Genomic DNA, 26,437 nt, shown 5'->3' on the forward strand with positions numbered 1-26,437 from the left:
TATGATTATAATCCATTCGTAACAGACCAGATTTGAAACACTTTTTCAATAAATGCTTTAAATTGAATAATGGTGAGGTATCATGGATAGTCTGTCTGATTATAGGCTCCATAGTAGCAGGGGCCGCATCTGCCTTAGTTAATGAAATGCCCCCAGAACTTGTCTGGCTCGTGGAAGGTAGCTATTAGATATTCGTTGAATTATTAATTGATGTGGCCATGTCCAAACCACCAGGTGAGCAACTGCTGTAAGAGAACCACTATATTACAGACAAAATTTAATTTTTCAGGGAATTGTGAGGGCTTACTATCTTTTTTGAATGTTAAGAGCACATTTAATTGGCATTCAAGGAAAGAGTTCTTTCCCTAAGAGTCTCCACTTTAAGAAGAACTGCTTAGCGGAATGCTCCAAGTATCTGCAATGCCTTCCGTTTCAGTGAAAGCTTCTCTTTCTATGAAACCGCTAAGAGCCAAAAGTGAAGTTACATCCACTTCCAAAGCACTCCTTGTGACCAAGTTGCCAACATATTTACATATTTGTTTGTAGATAGATGATAAACAGTTTCCTTCATTGTTTACTTCAACAAGCTAATTAAACTTAATGTGAACACTGAAGTAGTATAAAGGCGAACATATGTATGTGAATGTCTCACATATAAAGATTGCCTTCTATTTCTAATGGGGTTAGGCAAGCACTACATTTCTTCTTTCCTTAAAAAAAAAAAATTGAAATGGTCTAAACTTAGTAACCACATAATCTAACCAGTACAATCACAATTATGACAACTTGACTAACCCAGCTTTGCAAAGGAGAACTCACACACTCTATTGAGTTTAGAATGTACTTGCCATCTGGGACTCTGAGAACCCCAAATGGAACTATCAGGCTTAGAAAAGTAAGAAGGGACGGGAAGGAAAGGGAAGGGAAGGGAGGGAAGGAAGAGGAGAGGAACACATATATACCCAAACAGGCATGATAGTAAAAAATATTTAACTACTGATCCGGTTAACTGTTCTGGCATTAACCAATCAGAATAAAGGCTCAACCAATCACAGCAGATGCCAGCCATACAAACTAATTATAATTATTTTTCATTTAACATTTATCAAATATGTTTTTAATATTATGACAAATACCTCATAAGTACAAAAGCACATCAGACAAGACGCTAGCTAAAGATGCATCACTGAAGTATTAAGTACCAGAAAAGATGTTTACTACATCTCACAGTAAATGACAACTGTATCAGCAGTGATCCAAGTTGAATCATAAAATTCAAAAAATATATGCCCAGACAGCATATTGGAGACTCTCCAGTGAAGCTGCAATGGAAGCAGCTCAAGTTGCCCATGAAAGAGTATACATCTGGGAACTCAAGTAAAACTATTCAAACTCACTGGATATAACAAATGAAAAAACTATGGTGTGAAAGAGTGAAGATCAATGCACATTTTAAACCAGCATCTTTTTAAATAAAGATTTTTAAGGATATGAGGCATCCCTTATTGTAGCTTTAGAGAAATAGTAAGTCTATTTATTCCACTAGTCACAAAGGAAAATGAGAAGTTAAGCAGCTTTCAAGACATAATAAAGTCTTTGATTTTGGCAGAAATAGGATATTTTGCTTAATAACATATGGGGGTTAATTAGAACTATCATACACGCTATACCTGACCTTACTATAATATGATTAAGACTGTTAAATAATTTGTTAAATAAATAAGCTTTGTGTCCGTGTATGTTTGTGTGCCGTCAATGCTATGAAAACCTAGTTCATTATGATATTGCACTAACCAGACAAGCACTTTCTTTGGGAGCGCTGGCATTCTGGTCACCATTATACCACGTAAACTGGGAGTCCTGGGACTGGGGAACATGTGACATCTCTGCTTTGCTTTTAAATTCCAATGTCAAAATGGTGGGTGGGAAAAGAATACTGATGATGATCTTTAAAAGAAAAGAAAACAAAGTAAGTAGTGGGGTTTATACAAGGCACAAGTATGATCCAAATAAAGTTAAGATTCGGGTGTATATAAAATGTCAGCTCCATCCCCAATTCAGTGGATATCCTGATTGTATACATACTTTCCGACTCGAGAATTCCAATTGTAGAAGTGTCTCCCTCAGAAATACTCATGAATCCAAGCATGTGTAGATAGGGATGTTCTTTGCATGGCTATTTGTAATAGCAAAAAATTAGTGTCAACCTGAATGTCCATCTACAGAGGGAGAGCTGATGTGGGACAACTTAACAGTGGAATACAGTCAGCCCTTCATATCCGTGGGTCTCGCATCCACAGACGCAACCAAGTGTGGATCAAAAAAAAAAAAAAATTCCAGACAGCTCCAAAAAGCAAACTTGAATTTCCCATACATTGGCACCTATTTACATAGCATTTAATTGTATTAGATAGTATAAGTAATCTAGGTGCAAAAGTTATATGTAAAAACTACACCGTTTTATATAAGGGATTTGAGCATCCACGGAGTTTGGTATCCTGAGGGGTCCTGGAACCAATCCCTTGTGGATATTGAGAGACAACTATACTACGCAATCATTGAAAAGACAAAAGCAATTCTGAATATAATGAAAGTTATATTGTTAAGTCTAAAAAGAGCAAGTTATAAAATAATATGCACAGTGTAATCCCATTTTAAAAAATTAAAAACTACGATGCATATACATATATGCATTTGAAAGTTTAAAATACATATACCACACTGTTATATGTTATAACACCCAGAGGCACGGCAGTGAGAAGTATTCTTTTTCAATGAGCATATTGCTTGAATAATTCTTTAAAGCCACTAAGTAGTTACTATCATATAAAACACATGAAAATTTATTCATATTATAAAATCAACAATATAAAAACATACCAAGTCACCTTCTGTTCGATGCATCTCCCATCACACATATATTTTCTCTGCCAGTAAAACCCAACAAAGATAGAAATCTAGACATCCATGATTTTTTCATTCTATTGCTAACATTCATGAACTTATTTATAGTCTATTCAAAAGAATTTTTATCTTCAACCTGTATTGGCCTTTCAGGGTAAAGAGTTTAGAAGATTTACTAAATATTGTGACAATCATCTTGGTGAACATTATCTCTTCCGAGCTAAAATTAGGCCTAGTATTCTGGGATTCAGTGAATAAAGGTAAGATTAACCCAGACTATATACCACTCATGATTAAAGAAACTAAAGTCATGTCCTTGTCGACTTCATTTTTTTTTATGCTGAAATGACCTGTTGTTTTTTTTTGTTTTTTTATAACATCTTTATTGGAGTATAATTGCTTTACAATGGTGTGTTTCTGCTTTATAACAAAGTGAATCAGTTATACATATACATATGTTCCCATATCACTTCCCTCTTGTGTCTCCCTCCCTCCCACCCTCTGTACCCCACCCCTCTAGGTGGTCACAAACCACCTAGCTAATCTCCCTGTGCTATGTGGCTACTTCCCACTAGCTATCTATTTTACGTTTGGTAGTGTATATATGTCCATGCCACTCTCTCACTTTGTCACAGCTTACCCTTCCCCCTCCCCATATCCTCAAGTCCATGCTCTAGTAGGTCTGTGTCTTTATTCCCATCTAACCCCTAGGTTCTTCATGACATCTTTTGTTGTTGTTTTTTCTTAGATTCCATATATATGTGTTAGCATATGGTATTTGTTTTTCTCTTTCTGACTTAACTTCACTCTGTATGACAGACTCTAGGTCCATCCACCTCACTACAAATAACTCAATTTACTTTCTTTTTATGGCTGAGTAATATTCCATTGTATATGTGCCACAACTTCTTTATCCAATCATCCAATGATGGACACTTAGGTTGCTTCCATCTCCTGGCTATTGTAAATAGAGCTGCAATGAACATTGTGGTACATGTCTCTTTTTGAATTATGGTTTTCTCAGGGTATATGCCCAGTAGTGGGATTGCTGGGTCGTATGGTAGTTCTATTTGTAGTTTTTTAAGGAATCTCCATACTGTTCTCCATAGTGGCTGTATCAATTTACATTCCCACCAGCAGTGCAAGAGCGTTACCTTTTCTCCACACCCTCTCCAGCATTTATTGTTTCTAGATTTTTTGATGATGGCCATTCTGACCAGTGTGAGATGATATCTCATTGCAGTTTTGATTTGCATTTCTCTAATGATTAATGATGTTGAGCATTCTTTCATGTGTTTGTTGGCAATCTGTATATCTTCTTCGGAGAAATGTCTATTTGTTGTTTTGTTTTAAAGCTTGATTTCCTGTGAAGGTTCTCTGGACTTTTCCCAGTCTGATAGGATTGGTTTGTTGGTGTGCTTGTTTTCTTTTCGGATGTAGAACCCAAAATACATGCAATCTTCCAGGTCTGGAAACACCATAGTTAGCAGGCACAATGACAATATTACACTAATTAATTCCTAACCCACTTCCTGAAAAGGCTCCACATTCTTTTGCCCTTGACCGTTGCAGAACAATTGGCTTGTGAAACAGTATTCAATAAAATCAATATTCCATTTCCAACGAATAGGTCAGAGTCTATTCTACAGAAGCACTTAAATGAGTTTTCCCTTCCACATAAAACTCTACAAGGTCTTCCTCCAGTCTTCATCCACATGGAATTAGCCTGACCAGGACATTTTACATTTGCAAAAGTGTTCCCAAAACTCACAAGCCAAGCACTGAGGAATTAGGATCCAGACATGGATGATATAAAAATAAAGTATACGAGGAGCACAAAGTTATTAAGTTCTCAGTAACAAGGATTTCTATTCAACTAAAGTATGTACAGGACAGAGCCATGGAGAAAATTATTTCTCAAAATCCCAGCTATCTATACCCCCATCTCACTCTCTGAACATTTAAAAAGAGTTATTGCCAGCACTTGTGCAGCTAGAGGTGGACCCATTTACATCTCTGCTTCATCATTTCCAAGGCTGAAATCGAAACAGATCAAAGGAGAACTTCTTCTAGAAACAACTGTTGTTTCTCCAATATTTTGTTAAAGAGGAATCTATGTGAAATAATTTCTGGTTGACATTCCTCGTTTCCACAATATCATTAGTGGAATTAAAATGTACAAGCTCTTTTATATATTTTATGTCATATCTTTTATTTGTTTGTGTTTTCTACAGTTTGCCGACCAAAAAAATGTTTTTAAAAACAGTCATTCTATTTGGGACACATCATACCTTTAAGAGCTCTAAGGAGAATAAAATTAAAATATAAATTATAACCTTGTGTAGCTCTTAATGATCATGCTTCATTCCCATTTTTTCTGTTTCATAAGCTATGTACTTCTTAAGCATGACCATAACCTAGAGCTTTTTAGGCTTAGGTTTGATGTCAAAAATTAAATGCCTTTAATAATTAACTAAATTACTCTTGATAATTCAAGATGAAAGATGAGGCTAAACCATAATGGAATAGAAAAATTTGGAGATAGTTAGTGGTGTGAACAAATGTGTTTGAGGGCAGCTTTATAAAATAGCCATTTATTTCCTGAAACATCACATTAGATGAACACAACAACAGAAATTGTTAATTTTATTTAGTTTATCATGAGTTAGTATTTTTAAGCTGAGAAAATTTTCACTAAGAAGTCTCATTTACTTCTGTTATAATTATCAGAGGCAATGGTGTTTACTAATAACGAAATCTTGTTTATGTTTGTACATTCTTTTAACTTCTTCTAACCAGCTTCTCATGAGTATGCCTTTGTGATGGACGGAGCTGGCACAATTATGCCCATTTTTTAAAAGAAACTGTGGTAGTGGGAGATAAAGTAATTGTCAGAGGTTCCACTGTGAAGATCTCAGCTCATCTGTGAGAATCAAAGACATTAACTGGTTTTCCTGAAGGTAATCTTCTGGAGCAAGGGAAAAATGAACTCAAGAGTATAGACCTCAACAGTATAGACTAAACTGACATTAAACTCTATAAAGCAAGTAAATATACCTTTAACCAAGAGTTTTTCCTCATTTTCAGACGCCCCATCCACATATCTGTCAGTAGCATTTGGGTACAAGTATGTGAAACAAAGGGCCTCAACCCTCCAGAAACAGCCAGTTTTAAACAGGTAGAATTGCTCCAGTTCTTGAGTTCATAGGTTAACAGTTTCATGGCCATTCTTTCATTCTGTTTGAATGCCTTCTCCAACACATCCAGGGCAAGCCGGCCAAACTGTCTGCAATGACACAGTGGTGAGTGGCAAAAATAAATGCAGGTGAGAGCCCCAGAAACATTAAAAAAGATTAGATATGAGACTCAGAAAAGACCAAGACAAAAGAGGGAACAGTAAAATGCAGAAGCTGTTTAAAAGGGATTGCTGCTCAGGAAATGGATTGTTCTGCCTTTCTTAAAAGAACAGAACTAGAGGGTTTCCACCAGGAGTGCCTGAGCTATCCATGGGGAGAAGCGAATCCACACCACAAAGCAAGCTGTGTATGGCTTGATGTGGGGCTCCCTGATAGTACCTAATAAAGAATTTTTTGACAGAAAAGATTGTTCAAAAACTGAACTAGCATTTAAGGAAAAACTGTAGAAACTCCCCTCGCCACTCCTTTTTTTTTTTTTTTTTTAAAGATTTTAGGGACTTCCCTGGTGGCGCATTGGTTAAGAATCTGCCTGCCAATGCAGACTCAAACAGGTTTGAACCCTGGATCAGGAAGATCCCACGTGCCGCAGAGCAACTAAGCCCATGTACCACAACTACTGAGCCTGCATGACAACTACTGAAGCCTGTGCACCTAGAGCCCACACACCACAACGAAGAGTAGCCCCTGCACGCTGGCAACTAGAGAAAGCCCGCGCGCAGCAACAAACACCCAACACAGCCAATAAATAAATAAATAAATAAATTTAAAGATTTTACAAAATACACAGATGACTTAAGTAAGAAACTAGACCTGGAGACACCCCCAGGTGATCTTCTTGGAGGTTGTTTTCTCTAAAAAGTAGACACTGTCATTCTCTGGAATTTTTAAAATCAAAATGATAGATTAGTTTCTATTAACTCTAGCTTGCTTTCTTTCCCTACTATTACAATGCTTTAGTAAATCAAAAAATCAAAACATTTCTAACTTTTCTACCTTCTACCATCACTCTCTGGTAATTTAATACATAATATATTTGTTTTCCTGCCTGAGCGGCACTTAAAGAACAAATTTTAATATAACTTAGTATCAAAGAGTTTGAGAGTTAGGAGGGACTTCCAAAATCATTCATTGAACATTTTATAGTGAAAAAACTAAAGTCCCGGAATCTGGTCAAGTGATTTGACAATTAGTAAAGAGCTGGAATAGGTCTAGAACCCATGTCTCCTGACTTGAAGGCCACCTCTCTTCCTTTTAGTCCTTAAAATACCTCAAGACCCTTATTTATGGGAGAGTCCATGAACCACACTCATCTTACAAGTTCACTTCTTACAAGTTCACATCTTACAAGTCCACTCATCTTACAAATTCTAAGCTGAGGGAGATAAACATGTCTAACCATTCTAAGAACTGTCGATGTTAATATTAGGTAAAGGGAGAACTCCTACTTTGAGTAATTTTTCAGCTCTTCTGAGGCATCATCAACCATGTTGCTCTCCTTGGCTTCCCGGGCCATTGCTCGGTATAGTATACAAGCAATTACTGCCTTGACTGTGGCCTCCTCTCCGTGCTGCCAGAAGAACATGGCCATCTTCTGCCTTTTCATTAGCACAGCCCAAACCAGCAGGTCATTATAAGGATAAATAAAGCCAGTAGAGTCGGGGTCATCTGATATATTTTGTTCTTCTTTTGACTTCTTCCTTGATTTATGAAGGGCTACAGACTTTTCCTGTTAGAATACAAAATAGGAATGGGTGTCCAAATACTCAAATGCATGATGTTCTACCTGACAAAACACATCGGGTATCTTAAAAATATTTTTAAATCACCGAAAAGAGATGGAAATAATAATAGAACTTTATAAATCAGAAACCAAAATTTTGGCCTTTTTTAATCCATTTCTTGTTGCATCTAATAATTCCAGGGTCCCTAGGCTGAGATACCTTAAGTTCACTTAACACAACTTAAAACACTATACCTTTGGAATAGAGCCACTAACTATACAACAATTTTCAATTTCTCAAGGAAATGGGCTGAAATAACATGAGATAAACGATAGCTATTAAAAAAAAGAACTCTAACCTTGCCTTACAAATAGATTCATTATCTTCCTCTTAGGAAAATGGCAACTAGTGTTGCCAACATTCATACAAATAGATTGATTTTAATTTTGCTTTCCTTTATTCTGACTATATTCCCCTAGTGATGGTAATAGGTAGTAATGAAATACTATTCTCTACCTGGTAAAACCACCTTTTACAGATCATCTCAAAAACCATTCTCTAACCCCCATAGTCTTCTATATCACTTTGTATGTATCTCTCTCTCGATGCTCATCATACTGCACTGTGGTTATTACTTTGGGAGGGAGGGGGGGACCATTTCTCAGTCATAATTATATCTTCTCCAACACACCTGCCTCTCAAATTCAACCAAGTGCCCAAACTAATGCCTGGCAAATAACAAGATTCAATAATCATTCTTTTTTTTTTTTAACATCTTTATTGGAGTATAATTGCTTTACAATGGTGTTAGTTTCTGCCTTATAACAAAGTGAATCACCTATACATATACATACATCCCCATATCTCCTCCGTCTTGTGTCTCCCTCCCACCCTCCCTATTCCACCCCTTTAGGTGGTCGCAAAGCACCGAGCTGATCTCCCTGTGCTATGTGGCTGCTTCCCACTACCTATCTATTTTACATTTGGTAGTGTATATATGTCCATGACACTCTCTCACTTTGTCACAGCTTATTCTTTTTAATTAAAGGAGATCACAGCAAAAATAGTAACAAGCTTCCTCTATTTCTATAAATGAAGGGAATTTATGTTCATGTTTTATGACCAACGGTAATTTTATGAAATATCTTTTCATTCTAAGAGCTATAAAAAGCAAACCTCTTTCAGCCAACATAGGAACAATTTATATGGAAACTCTTAACAAAAGCATTCACCCCCAGAGGAAAGTGGGATTGAGGTAGTAAAGGGAGGGGGGCATAATACTGCTCACACACACTCACATGCACACACACAGTCATAAATACATTATCACTGTCATACTGTAACATTGGGCCAAAATTATTTTTTAGAAAGCTTCAAAAGGGAAAAAAGAAGATGCAAGAGGGCAGTGTCAGAGAAAAGAAAGGAGAAGGAAACAGTCACCTCCAATTAGCCTTGGGGAAAGGAGGAGGAGGGTGCAATGTTGGGCTAATAATTCTATTTTTTAGTACCATCCCATGGACTGCCTTCCTGAGTCAACATCTGGACATGGTAGAGGTAGGAACAAGGAAGGCAGCCTGAGGTGCCAGCCCCAGCAAATCATTTAGTTGGTTGTCCTGGGCGTTTGCTCATCATTGTTAGAGGACACCTGTATTATGCTTTTGACTTGCACCATCTGTTTATAGTACTTGTAAATGATCCCTCTATTTGTATTCCCCATTCTCAAACTTTAAATGAAGAAAAGATCTCAGTCTTTAAGGACAATTTTATTTTCAAATCTAAAATAAGTAACTGGTACCTTGACTTTGTAAGGTTGGGCAGTTCTAATGAACTGGTAGTGCAGTGTGCTTTCTGCAGATTCATTTCTATTTCCTGAGCGGCATCTTCGGTGAAGAGGGGGCTGGGGAAGGCTTTGAGCAAAAGTGGTCACTTGCTGGAATATGTTATTTTATTTTTAAAATAAAACAAAAAGGGAAAAAGATGATTATAGTGGTAACAATTAACATTTTATTTCTAGACAACAATAAAAACAAATATAATATTGTGTCCTATCAAATATCCAATGGTTCTGTCTCTCATCCAAGATTAGTAGTTAATTACTCCTCCAACAAGAGCCTCTCGTGATCCCCTTCTTACTAAGCACACTTATTTCCTAACATCTTAGAGAACATGTTCTTTTGCTCCCTGTCATATATCTCCATTCTTTTTCTATGTGGAAATTCCATTAGAATCAATCGATGTTCTATACCTGAAACAAGTTCAGAATAGGCAATAAAGATTCACAGTTCTGATAAGAAAAAGTTCCCATTCACAAACAGCTCCAAGGTTAAGCTTCAGTTAGAAAGTTACAGAATTTCTCCAGGTGTTATATCACTACTGGAATTCCAGTGGCTAGGCCCAATAACAACATAATTAATTGCTTGTCAGCATGAAGCTGTCATCAATGAAAAACAAAAACAAACGAGAGCATTCTTAAAGGGACTGACATAAAATTCCCAATACAAACCGTATCAGGAACTTTGAACTTTATTTTACTTATTTATTAATATTTATTTATTTATTTATTTTATTTGTACTTTATTTTATTTATTTATTTTTAGTTTGTGTTTTACAGATATAAGTTAGATGTAGAAGTAATGGGGTCCAACTTTTTAAAGAAACTACTCAAATTATTATCATTATTATTACTGTGATATAGAATTAATAGTATCACTAGTAATAATCACAATGACTATTAGTATTAAGTTACTCTATACCCTCTATGTACCAGGAATATGGGTTTTCCTGGCTATTCTAGGTATTATTTTATTTAATCCTTTTGATAAATTTATGAAAGGGGTATTATATTATTATTCCCATTTTAAAGATAAGGAAACTGACACACAGAGAGGTTAAGTTTCTCACTCAAGATTACACGGCTACTAATGAACAAAACTAAGATTCAGTCCCAGATCTCTCCGACTCCAAACCATGTATTCGTTAACTGCTACGATCTAATTTACTAGGAAACACAATAAACTCTGTACTCCTTCACTAGAAAATAATTAGAGAAATGGGCAATTTCCTACCCATTTCCAGAAAGGGCATTAGAGGAACCTGCCTAGCATGCTCCCCACTGGGCTGCACCAAGGTCACAGTCAGTCCTATACCTGCCACTGGTAACCTCAGAGCAAGGCATATTTTGTTTACTTGAGGGCACTGATACCTCAAGTGTATCCCTATGCCTGTGAAATGCCAATAAAGAACATTTTCTCTTTGAGAGTTGGGTTTCTTTCTGTTTTGTTTTCTCATCCCTTAAAGCCAAGCTGAGTTTTCACTTCACATCATTCTTTAAAAATAAAGGTCAAAAGTAGCTTGATATTCTAGACTCTTCACGTGATCTTATCCCAAAGTATCTTTCCAGTGTCATCCCTCACAACCTTCTGGCACTTGTCCAGTGACAAAGGCCTCCTTGTCACTGCAAAACCATACCCTGGTGTTCACAGCACTGTGCCCTTAACTGTTCCCGCTCTTCTCTCAGCCAAAAATGCCCCAAACTACCTTTTCTAACACTCTCATTTTCCCCTAATAAGAACTAGGCTCTTCAGTTTACTGATCTGTACTGGCAATTTTAAGAAACAAGCAATGTTTTCCCTGCTAATCAACTAACCAGCAACTCTAATTTTACATTCCTAGACTTTCAAAAATATGATAGAAAATAAAATACGTATAATATGTATTTTCACATGGTACATTCTGCATGCATATTCCAATATAACCCCTAGAGACTTGTTCCAAGTTTGTCATCTCCAGGCTATGTACTATTATGAGTTATAGATATAATCCTATTAAGCTTTCCACTTCTGTATTTTCAAAAGATAAAGAAAGATAAGGAAAGAACCGGTCATCTCTCCCTCTAATACTTCTCACCACATACTTCTGTGTCAATACGGCCCATATTATATCCTGTTTTGTATTGTGGCTAGTTATTCATAAGTCTGTTTCCTTTAAAAGTTTCTAAACTCCTGATCTTTATGTCCATCCCAGGCCAGCATGCCAGCACTTAGCACAGTAATTTACATGCAGCAGACATTCAATAAATGTCGATAAACAGCATGTCCATTTTGGAAGCTCTTCCCATCTAAACTTCCCGAGCCATTTTTCTAAAAGTATAACTCCTAAGAATCCTTAATTTTACTAGGGTACTTTTCAATTATGCTACCTTATGTTTTCTGTAGAGGTTGCTGTAGAGGGCTCTGAAATTTTTTCTGGTATAGCTGCTGCGATATGCTCTACCAATAAGGTATTCTATCACCAGTCCAATGTCAATCAGCGTTATTCTGTAGCTTGAGAGAACGGCATGCTGAAACAAAAACATGTAACACGTAACTGTCAGTTCTTTTTTTCTATCCCTTTTGCCATGTCACTAGAACATAACCAAATAAACTGCAAAGAGGGAGACTCACACTCTTCAGCCCTAGAACAATGCTTAAGACTCACAAATGAAGGAAGAGCCCCTGAGTTATCACTAATAACTAGAACAAGAACAAAAACAACTGATCACTTAATATGGCAGCTACTGATACAACCCGGTTGTTCAAATGGGAAAAAATACTTAGCCTTAAGATGTTTTCAGTTTCATAGACATGGAATGCCTGCTTTTAAGAGCTCATTTCCTCTCTTTTTCTCTCTCATGCATATACACACTTTAGAATAAAATACATTTAAAGAGAGTACAAAAGATTGTTTTTAGCTGGAAACGACAGAACCACTACAACAAAAGTATAATCACTGGAGGATATGCTGGAGGGTCCAAAAGTAACACTAAGTTAAATCTTAAGCTTCTCTATTGAAATGGCTGTAACACTTTGCACCGTGTTGACCAAATCATACACAAAACAAGAATAGGAAAGGAAGTAGAACACATAGAAATGAGGAACATGAAGCGGCAGAGCAAAATGAGATTTCAAAACACGAGGCTGTGCCAAGACCAGCGTCATGGCTGCTAGGGGCCTGAGTAGCAGGTTTCCAAGCACATGGGCCTTAGGCCAAATGAAAACTGCTCTGGCCCCTTAAAGGCCACCACAGTGCCTCTTCGTAAGTGTTACTTCTGAACTGTCATTCATAGCACACTTTTAAAGGCACAGAGTGCTGAACAAGATCTTTGAAATGAACAGATTGTGAACAATGTTCCCAAAGCTTTGAACAACAAATAAGGTTACAGATATAAATAAATGCAAATAATTTCTCTCTTTCACATTCATAATTCACTTTTTTCCAAGGAACACAAATCACGCTCTCATTTTGCTGCTAGTTAAACACATATCTAGCTATTTCTCTCCCTTTTCTTCAGTTTACCATGACAGAACATCATTTTGACCCAACATAAATCAATGCAAAGTAAATTTACATCGCCATGGACACTTTTGCTTACTGCTAATCTGACAACTAAACGTCTTCCTCCAGTCCTTTTACTCCCACCAAATCAACATAATCAGAAAGCCCACACTCTCTCCATCAAGATATTAGACTTCAGAATTAAGGCAAAAAAAAAAGTCAGTTAAAGCTGGAAACTTCTGGTAATTAATGGGGGATCAGAGATGATTTTAAGTCTGACTTAACTCAAAGTTCAATGAGAATACCGTGAGCAAAATATTAGCAAAGGTATAGACCAGTGGGATCCATCCTGGTTCCCTAGAACAATGCTTAGACTCACCAAGGAAGTGAGAGCCCCAGAGTTATCACTAACAGACAAAACAAGAACAAAAACAAGGGAATCACATACCAGTCCTTCAATAAAGATAACAGAACCAGGAAGTTTCTCTATTTTCAGCAGGTATTATTATCATCATTGGCAATATTGTTGTATCATGTTAAGCTGAAATTTTGCTTGGAAGTTTCTATGTCTCCAATTCATGTTTTATAAGAGAAAATAATTATTAGCTAATGCCACTTACTTGGTGGGTCAAATCTTTTAAAACACAAATTACAAGAAAAAATATGAGTGTGGTTTGGTTATGAAATTGTTCAGAGTCACAGGTAAAGAAGGTAGGTAATTCACTAGAAAATCCAAGTCTACATTTTACAAAGCAAAATCTGGTAACACTTCACCACAAAGCTAAGACAATATCAGAAGAAATGTGTACACCTTCATAATTAGGTTACCTGTTTTACATCTCGGACAAGATGATGCAAGAGCATATTGGTTGGTCCTTGTTTCTGTAATAAAGAACAAAAGGAAGAATTTTAATTACCTTTTAATTACCATGTGCTAGGGAGAAATAAAAAACCTTTATTTCAGAATTCATAAATTATCCAGAATACTGAAAACTTTCTTCAACATCTTTAGTAATGAAGCTTAAGCCAAATTAATTCTAAGGAAGGTATTTCCCAAGAGAAGGTGTGATTAGATTAAAATATTTTTCAATGCAAGATGTATGTATCTAGGAAGTAAGGCCTTAATTAACTTTGTGTGGCAAGAGGCAGAAATAAATTTTAACTAATCTGTAACTATTCTTTATTATATATAAATCACACAATTACAAATTTCATCACACAATTATATTCTACCAACAAATATTTATTGAACACTTACTACGTTCATTCAAGCTACTGAGGGATTCGATGAAGAATAAAATTACTTTCTTCATAGAATTTTTACAATCTAATAGAAGAGACTGGGACTTACACTAAAAATAACCAATGATATGAAGATAGGTATGTTCAAAAGAGTGGCAAATAATCTGTATTATAGGGGCACTATAATATATGAATTGGAATAATCAAGAAGATAGGACTTGAACAGGGCTTTAAAGAAAGGGTAAGATTCAAAGGCAAGGAAGGATATCTCAAGAAGGGTGCTTGGCTTAAGCAACTGGTGTCTTTACAAGGAGTAAGCCAGTCTCATTTCAATAAAAGGTTTACATAGGAAAATTGCAGGAACAAAATTTTAAGTGTCCTTAGGTTGAAATGCTTCTAATTACTCAATAAAAGCAATTTGTTCTTATTCACATCTTTGGCTTTAATTATGGTCTTACTATCCTATTTTCTTAAATTAGTTTATGCTTCTATTCTGTATAATTAATTAAAATGGGAAACACAGAAATGACTATAGGATACAATGGATTTGGTAAGAAAGTTTCTTCTTTGGTTGAAAAGTCTGTCTCTCTATAAGCTATCTTTGTACATGAACATTGAAGGAGACTTGAACATTCAAGATATAGTTTAAGCTAAGTGTTAAGCTAATTAATAAATAAATCTTAAGGAGGTGACTAATGAAATGTTCCAGTACTCACTGTATTATAGAGCTCTTCCAGTCGGGAGATGGTAAGAAAGCGATGGAGGTTCATGCCATATTCTATTAAGAGCTTCACGAAATCCACTCGATCCATCACCAAAGCATCTAACATTGCTTGTTCTAGCGAGCCAGGCTTCAGAGGGCAGAAATAAATAAGAGATATAGAGAAATTAAGAAAGTAGAAATAACTAAAGAATTACATGTATTTGAACTCAAAACTATACAGACAAAATAATCATAAAATACATTCTTACTAAGAAATGTTCAGGACCTAAGTGAAGAAATAACAAAAGGTAAACTGAAGGCATAAAAGACCTCTTGAATAAATGTGTTCTTGGATGAGAAAATTGACTGTGGTAAAGATCTCAATGCTTCCCAAATTAATGTTTGAATTTAATGCAATTCTAATAAAAATCCAAGGTTTCTTTCCCTTCCTTCTTTTCCTTCTGCTTCTTTTCCTTTTTCTTTTTTGTTTTTTGGTAACTTGGCATGTTCCCATTTAAACTATATCCGACTTCTGGGTATAATGGCAAATTAAACACACTCAGCTACTTTTACTCCTACCTAAAACCCCACTAAAATTATAGTAAAGGGGTTTTTTGTCTTTTTTTTTTTAAAGAAATGAATCCACAAGAACAAGGAGGTCAAGAGCGAAACATTTTAGAAGTTGAAAAGCAGATGGTCAAATGGTAATTGACTTAGCAGTTCCCAGAAAGCCAAAAAATGGAAGTCCCTAGAAATTGGAAAAAAAGTCAAGAACCAAACAAAATCTATGCCACAGAATTCTGGCAGCATAAATTGCCAACACTGGGGCCTTCCCACTCATCTTCCCCTATTGATTTCCGTAACAACAGGAACAAGGCTTTACCTTGTAAGCAGGAGATTGGAGGATTTCTTTCTGATATTGTGATGAATACAAGAGAAAATATATGAATATGCTAACACTTCAGGTTCCCCAACAAATGGGGGCAGCCAGATCACCCTACTGTGAAGCCCAAATCTACAGCCTCAGAATTTCTAATGAGCTTTCTTTCCTCCACATTTAAACAAAGAGTCCAGGACAAACAGACCAAAAAACGTCAACCAGGAGGAATCAGACAATACAGGAAGAAGAAAACTTCAGAAGAACTATCATTAATAGCTTCAAAAAAACAAAAGAAGATATTATACTCAGGATGCTAAGACCTAGGGTCTGTCATACAGAGTGAAGTAAGTCAGAAAGAGAAGAACAAATACCTTATGCTAACGCATATATATGGAATTTAAAAACAAACGATGGTACTGATGAACCTAGTTGCAGAGCAGGAATAAAGAGGTAGACATAGAAAATGGACTTGAGGACCCGGGGTGGGAGGGCGAAGCTGGGGCGAAGTGAGAGTAGCATCGACATATATACACTACCGAATGTAAAATAGTTGGCTGGTGGGAAGCAGCAGTGTAGCACAGGGAGATAGGCTCGGTGCTCTGCAATAACCTGGGGGCGGGGATAGGGAGGGTGGGAGGGAGGCTCAAGAGGGAGGGGATTTGGGGGCATGTATATGCCTATGGCTGGTTCGCTTTGTTGTGCAACAGAAACTAACACAGTATTGAGAAGCAATTATACTCCAATAAAGATCTATTAAAAACAAAAAAAGTACATGTACACCTTCCCTATGACCCAGCAATTCACTTGTAGAGAAATAAAAACATATGTCCACAAAAAGAAAATAAATAAATAAAAATTAAAAAAATAAAAAGACAACAAATTTGCTCTCGGGAATTAATAATATGCTACCAGAAACAAAAAGCTACATACAAGGCGTGAAAAATTAAACTTGAGGAAATCTACCAAAGAAAAGATATAGAAGATAAGAGGAAAAGATAAGATTAGAGGAGCAGTCCACAGGTCTAACATTTAAATGATAAAATTCCTGAATGAGAGCAGAGAAAACAGGGGAGGAAACTCCCCAGAAAGGAAACACATGATTGCCAAGTTGAAAGCAAGTGCCCAGTGTAATGAATATAAAGACTCATAACGATGCACATCATTGTGAAATCTCAGAACACTGGAACAAGAGAAGATTTTTTTAAACTCCCAGAGAAGAAAGAAATGGTCATAAACAAAGGATCAGAAAAGAGAACGATTTTTACTTCTCAACAGTACTGCTGGGTGCTGGAAGCTAAGCATTCAAAATTCTCTAGGAAAATTAGTTCCACCTTGAATTAAAATATATCCAAACATATAAGGCCTCAAAATTTTTATCTCCCATACTCCCTTTCTCAGGAAGTTACTGCAAGATACACATCATCAAATAAAGGAGTAAACCAAGAAAGAGGAAAACAGGGGATGCAGAAAACAGGCGTTCTAACAAAGGAGGAAATCTCCAAGATGATGAAGGATGACAGCTCAGCACCAGGAATAGCAGGCAACCAGTCCAGATTGCAGCAGGGAGGGCACAGACAGAAATGTTAAGAGCTCTCTAAAATTAATCAGAAAACAGCAATATGACTTATTATTTAGAAATATGGAGATTTATAAACGTCAAAACAGTCCAAAAATGTCAAAAGTGCTTGGCTCTAGTGATTAGCAGGGCAGGGAACTACTGTCTTTTTGGTAGCTTTTTAGTACCATTTGATGTTTTAAACAATGTGCACAAATTAGTTCAACCCCAAACTAATAGACCTATGGTCTGGTCACAACTGTAATTTTTTTAAAATGAAATGTTAACGGTGATTAGCATTAGCACTATGAGTAATATTTCTTCTTCCTGCTTTTCTGTTTTCACTCATTCCTATTGTGAGCATGCATTACACTTTAATGCAAAAAAATAAGATAAACTTTAAGTTTTGAATAACAATATAAAAATCTGCCCATTCAAAAAGTAAATTAAAAATCCTTCCATCTGTCTTTCCCCCGACTTCCTTTGTCAGCTTCAATTAGGCTGCAGAGCAAGAGGAAAAAATGTTTTCAGGGAGGCAAAGTAGATGAGAGAAATGTCTTAGCGATGGTGTGTACCCAGCATCAGAGATGCTACCCTACCCCCACACCCGTCCCCAAAGCAACCTATCTCTCCTCCAATTCTCTCTTTTGTCCCTGCCTAACAAACCAACACACGACACAGGTCTTCCAAATAACTTCATCTTCATTATACCTTCCAATGTTGTCCATAAATTAGGATATGTTTCTTGGCAATGTCCATCCTGTCCCAAGCCATTGCCAGATTTAATTGTTCTGATGCTGATAAATTTGTGCCTAGGGTAAAAGAAAGGAATCACATATTCTGTTTATAATATCAACATAAAAAGCACAGAGTGCCACAGAATGTGAAAAGAGGGAAGGAGGAACAATTGTAACCTTATTTAGACACTCACCCTTTAGCAGAGCTGTTAGGATTGCTAAATCAAGGTCCTGTGACTCTTCAGAATCAGCATCAAAAATGGTAATCTGTAACAGTTGAAAAACAGAAAGCCATACATCTTGGGGACTAGCAAAGAAATGCTTTCAAAAGTACCCACAAGATTTGCTCTTGAGCTAATGAATTAAGTGAAACATTCATCATTAATGTCAAAAATCACAGAGTTAAAAAAATTCTTTTTCTTTTTTTACTAATGAGAGAGAAAACTTTTAAGTAGGGTAATGGCGAATTGTACACATTCAGGGGATTAAAAAAAAACTGAAAAATTCCAAGTATCTTAGAGGAAACATGCATGAAAGAACATTACTGCATTAATTTACTATTCACATGCTATAATGGAAAGAAACTCAGTGTCAATTCCTCATGTAAAGAAAACCATTCCTCATTTTGAAAGAATACGAAATGAGATCCTTCTGTTCACCTAGCTTTAGAAACTAAGACGTTTGCTTTTTAACGAGAAATGAATCCTCAAGGATTTGTCATAAAACAAGTGAGGCAATTACAACGCACCCAGTGAGCAAGTACAATGGACAGTGAAGAAAGCCTTCACAACGTCAAAGCCTCCGGTGCATCCTGGCACGTGACTGATTTTTTTTTAAGACAAATAAGGACATTATTTATGATTATAAAAGGTCTTCTCCTGTTAATGAATGTATCTCAATCTTTGCAGATGAAAATATATAGTAAAGGGACCTGTTCAACAAAAAAGAGCCAAGATTGCCAAGTTCTAGCCCCAGATATGCCACTAACTAAGTCAGTCTTGGGTAAATATCTTAAAACCACTGCATCTCAGGTTCCTCACCCACAAGATGAGAGCAACCCACTAAATAATCTCTAAGGTCTCATAAAGATAGAATTCTTCTACAATTCATGCTAATAGCCCCTCTACCTAACAGCACCCCCCATGTGCATGAATAAAATCAACCCTCAACTGTGCAGGAGTGGAGAAACTTTCTGTAACATGCAAACCCTTAGCTGCCTTCTCTAGTTCCCTCTTGATTATTACACCGCTCCTTGGTTACTCTCCTTGATGACAGGAGGAGACAAATATAAGGGTGATCCCTTTGATATATCCTTTTCTTAACCTACTGACTATTGTGGGGAATATAAAATGTAATAGACCATGCACAAGATTTCAACTCTGAGCTCCAGTTTTAGTTCTACTATTTCATAACTGCATGACTCTGGGCAAATCACTTAAATTCTCTAGGCTTCAGCTTCGTTATCTCTGAAACTGAAATAAACAATCACTGCCATATTGAACTCACTCATGGGGCTATTTCACATGAAAAAATATACTGGAAAACACACCGTTAATTGCAGACATGGCTGTTATTTTCGTTGTTACTAGGTCAACCAAAATCCCAAAGGGTTTTTCACATCTGTTTAGCCATGCTTAGTCTAGACTGAACTTGTTCAATTGGTTTTTTGAGGGAAGGTGCTTTAATATTACCAAAATCTTGTATGATTTGGTCCAGCCTTCAAATTCTGGAAAGATCGCTATGTTATGACATATCTGCATATTTAATGTAACTGTCAGCAACATACTATCCAAATCACTGATAAAAATTTTGATCGAAGTACCCTAAAACACTAAAATCTTTTCCTTAATCTATATTATGTTCATAGCCCAAAGTTCGTGGCCTCTATTTTTCACCTGAGAGTTTATTCACTTATTTCCATTGTCCAGTGCATCCCCAATGATCTCCTATAGGACATACTGAGGATACTGTGATAGAGTCATCTAAGCCAGCAGACTTGAGTTTATTTAAGACATGGAGCTGTTCCTTTACCCTCTGAAAATATTTACATGTAATTTTCACTAAATTCAATCACTTTTCTGTAATACTGTTATATTGTCTAAGTGCTTTTTCCCAGGTACGGTCAGGAATATGAAGTATGGTTGGATGGCGGGAGGAAACAAGAAGTCACGTTTACTCAACTTAAAGGTCAAGTTCTGTAGAGCTATATATAATCAAGTAAGAAATGAAAAAAAAATTTGTGAAAATAAATATCACAATTGTTGAACATTAGCGTTTTTTAAGTCAGTTGAGTCATCAACTCATCATACTCACAGAATCCCTGTGCACCATACACTCCATCAGAATTTGAAAAAGGTGCTTGGACTGTTTAAGACTAAAGTTGAAAGTGTTCTGAATCATGCAGATGATCTCCTCCTTCACCTGAGGACGCAGGGTCCTGGGAGAGAGAAATGGTCATGACTTGACACAGTGCAGAGAAGGGGACAAGCCAGAAACATCAGCACAAGTACGACATCCCTGCGTCTGTCCCACGTGATGGAGAAGGTTTCTATGGACAGTACTGCCAAGAGATAAATGAATGGGAAGGAAAGTGAAGCAGCAGCACCAGGAGAAGGCTGAATTGAAAGAGAGAATGGACTGATCTGCCATGCTCCTGGGAAGAATGCACTTGGGACAGGGTTCTCGAGCTGACAGATTTCCAAGGGGCTGTGAATCTCCAGAAATTACGGGCATAATATACTTAAAGACTCTGACACTGCAAAACAAAAGAGAGAGGTGTAATAGAAGAGGAAGCGGGTACGGGGTGGAAGCAGGGCTGAAAGGGGAGAGAAACTTAAGAGAAGAGTTGTCAGAGAGAAATTATAAGCAGTGAATGAATATTTATTAAGTAAACGACTGGGGTCCACATTTCAGTTTGTACACACTGTATTTACTCACCTGGCAGAAATACCACGCTTTTGAAATTGGAAGAATCACAATGTGTATAGGGATGGATAGAGAACCCACTAAATAATCTCTAAGGCCTCATAAAGACAGAATTTCAACTTGTTTGAAACTTGTTTGAAACTCCTTGTTTAAAAAGGAAAAAGAGTTAAAACTTCAACTAAGTACAACATATGCGACAAAAATGTCAGGATGTTGATTTCCCCAATTTCTGCTATTTTTACTAACAGCAATTGAATTTAAAGGTGATCCGGGGCCACAGTGGTCTCCTCCCTCACTCTCCCTGGAAATCCTTTTTCCCTAAGCTCAGACAGGGCTCAAGGTCCTTGTTAGAGGCCAGCCATTCTTCAGCTAAGCTAATAGCAACTTGCATCACTGGAGGGCACTTTGGTGTTGCTTAATAAATACAAAAACCACTGAAAAATGAATTCCAGTCTCAACCTCTGTCCTCTAAGATATCCAGAGAATTCCCGTCTCTGTCCTCTAAGGATATCCAGCCTACATGAAAGCAGAAATTAAAGAACTAAAATGGAAGAATAAAGAGCATACTTTCAGAAATGAAGACTCAACAACTCACCCTTCATCTGCAAAGTGTTTGTGGGTGAAGGCCAGGAGGTCGGCAGCCCTGCCTGTGCCTTCACACACCACCACTGGATCTTTGTCTTTCACAGTCTCCCACACTGAGAGGATGACATTGGGACCACCTTCCACCACCAGCCCCACCACAGGCACTCCTTGTCTTGAGCCTATTTCAGATGACAAACAATATCAAATTGTTACAAAGGAACCCCATCAGCAATTCTGATTACCAGACACAAGTCTTTCAATTACCACATACATTTGTTACTTGCACTAGCCATTCTCTCTTCTTTGATTCAGGCTTGCTTAGTTCAAGGCCAAGCCAGAAGCTTGGACTTTAAATAAAAGTAACACAAATATGGTGAGAGCATCTTCTCCCAGTTAAAAAGTTACCTAAAGGCTTTTGGTAATTAAAAAATAATAATAAGTAGTAGTCTTCAAGAAACTAACTTTTTATCTTGGAAATTTTCAAACATATCTAAAAGAAAACAGGATGATATAATGGATCCCAATGTATCCATCACTCATCTCCAAAAATGATCAAACTTTTGCCAGTTCAATCAACTTTGAATAGTGGTTATTTCTAAGAACAAGATGGGATGGGTAAACCTCAAAGACTTTTATATTTCAATTTATTCCATTTTTCACTATTCGGCTTTCTTATAAGACTACATATTACTTTATTAAAGTGAGGAAGACAATAAAAAAGGAAAGACCATGGAGTCATTCTTTTTAAAAAGATACTAAGTGAACAAAAGTTACAGAATGATATGCCCAGTATGATCCTATTTAAAATCCTATTTAAAAATTTAAAACCATATATATGGGTATATATTTTATACATACGTATGCACATATCTATAACATGTTACATAAATAACCAGAAATCTCTGGAAGGATATATATCAAATTATTAATAGTAAAGAAGAGAGGGGAAGATTTGGGGAAATGTTGACTGTTTATTCTATAGATTTATTACTTGATTTAATTTTTACACGACATGTGTATTGATATATTTAAATCAATTTTTTTTTTTTCCCAAGAGAAGGAAAATTGGCAGGCAACACCATGCTCACACCTGAGAGACATTGGACTTTACTCTGGGCCCCATGTTCTACAGCGCCCTCCTCTGGCCATGTCCTTCCCCTCACAGTGAGGAGTCTATAGGGTCAAGGTCCAAGGAAAGCCTGTGCTCCCTCTCCTACTTACTAGGTTGCCCAGGACCCCAAAATTCTTGCTTCCAGGGGCTGCTTGAACCTCTGCCCCAGGAATATACTTGTCAAAGTCAGAGGCAGCTTTGGGGAGTAGGAGAGAAGTGGATAGAGCTTGGACATATAGGCTAGGGTGTCCAGTTGACGTGTGTGAAGCCTGGACATCGTGAGATTGAGCCAAAGGTGGGAAGAGAAGCAGAGAGTGACCTGTAGGCCAGGGGCCAAGGTGCTAGTTCTGTTTCATCTCCACGTTCTGGCTCAGTACTCCCAAAAATCCAGGACTCTGACCTCAAACCTGGCCTTCCTGCTACATGTACAAAAGTAAAAGGATTGAACATTATTCTCTTGTTATTTTTGGTTAGCTTGATTTAAAGCTTTTAAATATTTAAACAAATAGTATGTGGGTTTCCATGCGTAACCTTTGTCCTGACTCCACAGATGTTAAGGGTGGGCCTCTTAGCAGGCACCCAAATATCTCATTCAGTCTATTTAATGGCTTTGACATTATACTTCTTTCCTTTTCCACATATCTCCACTTCCTTATTATTTTCTCCCTATCACTAAAAATCAGACGTAAGATACACCAGTTGATAGTCATAGGGTTCTTTTAACAACATTGTCCTGTAAAAGCTAAATGAAATGGTGACGATGGTTTATTAAGGCATAAAAGTAACAGAAGAAAATTTAGATGAAAATGCCATTAATTATAGAATTACTGAAACGGATGGAAAAAACAATTTTTAAAGAGAATCTCATATCCTATATAATGATATACTATGCAGTCATTAAATATGTGCTCAGATATGCTTACTGATATGGAAATACATCCATGTTTAGTGGAAGAGGAGGGAAGGCTACAAAAGATATTATATGATCCCAGTGTTCATTTTTAAATGTTGCTCTGTGTGTAAATAGAAAATTTCTGAAAGCATACAGGTGAAAAAGTTAACAATGGTTATTTTTTATAGTAAGATTACAGAAAGCTATCTCTTCCTTCTATGTTTTCTTTCTTTATCTGAATATGAGAGTATGTAACACTTTTATCATCAGAAAAAGAAATCAGTAAGGGTATTCTGCAGGAGAGGGGAAAATAATTCAATTTCTGTTAGATACATCTTTTTTAAAGCAATAACTAATCCTCACAAAAATAAACATAAATATATTTATGATTGTTTTGTACAAAAAGGATCTTACTGATGCTACTAATTAAATTTGTTTTAAAAAAATCGTGAAGTTCTTTGCTGACAAATCTCATGAGAGAGCTGCCTCTACTCCTGGCTCCCAGTTTAGGCAGGAATACAACATTACAGCTCCAATGAAAGGCTCTTAGAATAGGCATCCCAGGAAAGGGCTCTCTTCTCCACCAAGACTTGGATTACGAAGACATACAGAGCTGATCCTATTCTTTCCATCCTCAGAGGCTTACAGAACAGGAACTGACATTGGCCACATTTCAAAGGGATTTCTACAGCAATTTTATGAAGTCATCCTTTTTTTTTTCTTATTTTTGGTAAGTGCTTTCTGCGAACATCAAGGATTTGCCAGGGACTCCAAGAAGCCCGGTTGAAAAGAAATGAAAGAAATCAAGAAAATATTTAATTATTGTCATTCCATCCAAGTAAATCCATTTATAACCACATCAAAGACAAACACAAATATGGCAGAAAGCCTCCCTAGTGAGCACAGGAGGTATGAAGATCAGCTTTGATACCTAAGAATTTTGGGCTTGTTGGGGTCTGTTTTCATTTGTCTTTCCTTTCTCTCTTTTATTCCTCCTTTCTTCTTTCCTTCCTTCCTCCCTTCCTTCTTTCTTTCTTTCTTGTGTGTGTGCATGCATGCGTGTGTGTATGTGTGTGCGTGTGTGTAAGTGGTTTATTGTTTTTGCTGTTTTCCTGTCAGTTCTCCATAGAATAATAAATATTACCAATCCACTGAAATTGACTCCACATTCTCTCTCCACGGACAGCAAAACCCTCCCAATAAATCCTAAATTTTAAGGACTTTGAAAGTAGAAATGTAGAATGGCATGTGGCGATATGCAAGCTCGGGGCTCTTTTCATTCATCAGGGCTGTTTTCACAAATGGAGAATCAGCAGGAAATAAGAAAGACTAAGAAAGACTTTGCTCTCCTGAGACACACATAATAGCGCTGCACAGAATCCCTGAGCACAGGTGGTGAGCCCAGGTCATCAGAGGCAACAGGACATTTCAGGTAACTGGCATTTCAGAGCCCTGCAGGGCCCTCGCTTCAGGGACTCTCCTTCAGGGCAATCTCTGACCTGCCCTCCTTCTCCGCTCCTCTGTGGGTGTCCCTCCCCACTAGCCACCCCCACCCTGTAGAGGACCACATACCTGCTCCTCTCTCCCCCTTCCTGACCTAAATAAGCCTCCAAACTTCATTCACACTAAGCTCTAAATGACTGGCAACAATTCCCAGAGTCCCTCTCTCTACCCCCACCCCAACCAGCAGACGACCCCCTGTACCAAAGGAGAATAAAAGGAAAGAAAGAAACACATTTGTTGAGGACATGTTATGTACCCAATACTATTCTGAGCACACCTAACATATTTTATCTCTAATTCTCACAACAAAAGGTACAGGTAGACAGTTTCTTCTGTCTTGTATTAAGAGAACAATTTGACAGATGTTAATTTCATTGCCCAAGGTCACAGGCAGTAAATAGGGCTTTGATCCATCCGACCTCACTACATCTGCTGCTTCAGGGAATCTGGGCCAAAAACTCAAAGGATGTTCAGCATTTTCCAGCCCAAAGTCAAAGGTTTGAAGAAGACCGAGCCTCCTGAGAATCTTTCTATTCCCTGGCATCTCTGCTTAAAGGGCAGGAGTAGTCTGCGGAAGATTTAACTCACCAAAAGAGCCAGGGGCCACCTTCCGTTGCCCTGGAGGCAGAGTCTCCATTTCGCCAGGCAGCATCCAGCCCTCTTCCTCCCTTTAAGGATTCCCACCTCTCCACCCAAGGACACTCACTGATTTTGCCCCCCACTCCTCCTCCTTAGGCACTACCAAAGCACCACTGCCAGCATGTCACAGCAAACCTTCAAAGGTCCCTATTTCTAAAAGTCCTGATTTCAACCCCTTCCCTGACTGAAGCCGCCACACCCACCTAGAAATGTCATCTTCCCTGACTATCAAGGCTCATAGCCCGCTCTTCTCAGGCTAGTCTCTTCTCGGCTTTTGAGCCATCCACATTCCCAAATCAATGCTTTCTCTACTTTTCCCCTCTATCCATCCAAGCCTAAGGACTTCCAGAGACTCTGCTAAAGTCTCCACTCTGACACCCCCCCTCTGCTGTCCCGCAAGATCCCTTCCTCTCTTCTGTCACCCACAATTTCATATCCTGCTTTCTTCTCACTGAGGGTTCACAGGTGTTAACTTAAGGCATGGGCCGGCTTGGACCTCTCTACCCTGTACAGATGGCAATGGAGCACTT

General features: G+C 37.4%; 1 protein-coding gene across 3 annotated transcripts in view; it reads right to left on the reverse strand.

Moving 5' to 3' along the window:
* The window catches only part of TRPM6 (transient receptor potential cation channel subfamily M member 6), a 201,695-nt gene that overhangs the window by 62,462 nt on the left and 112,796 nt on the right, over positions 1-26,437 (reverse strand). For all 3 annotated transcript variants that reach the window (XM_029202947.1, XM_029202944.1, XM_029202945.1), the window contains 11 exons: positions 21,773-21,941; positions 20,566-20,689; positions 18,447-18,519; positions 18,227-18,327; positions 15,094-15,228; positions 13,964-14,017; positions 12,021-12,161; positions 9,618-9,752; positions 7,547-7,827; positions 5,962-6,190; positions 1,795-1,947 (listed from right to left, as the gene is read on the reverse strand). In XM_029202947.1, the coding sequence (XP_029058780.1) occupies positions 1,795-1,947; positions 5,962-6,190; positions 7,547-7,827; positions 9,618-9,752; positions 12,021-12,161; positions 13,964-14,017; positions 15,094-15,228; positions 18,227-18,327; positions 18,447-18,519; positions 20,566-20,689; positions 21,773-21,941 (1,595 nt within the window). The remainder of the gene's footprint in view (positions 1-1,794; positions 1,948-5,961; positions 6,191-7,546; positions 7,828-9,617; positions 9,753-12,020; positions 12,162-13,963; positions 14,018-15,093; positions 15,229-18,226; positions 18,328-18,446; positions 18,520-20,565; positions 20,690-21,772; positions 21,942-26,437) is intronic.

The sequence above is a fragment of the Monodon monoceros genome, unplaced genomic scaffold (genome assembly GCF_005190385.1).
Source record: "Monodon monoceros isolate NGI ecotype Baffin Bay Population unplaced genomic scaffold, NGI_Narwhal_1 Super_Scaffold_5, whole genome shotgun sequence".
NCBI lineage: Eukaryota > Metazoa > Chordata > Mammalia > Artiodactyla > Monodontidae > Monodon > Monodon monoceros.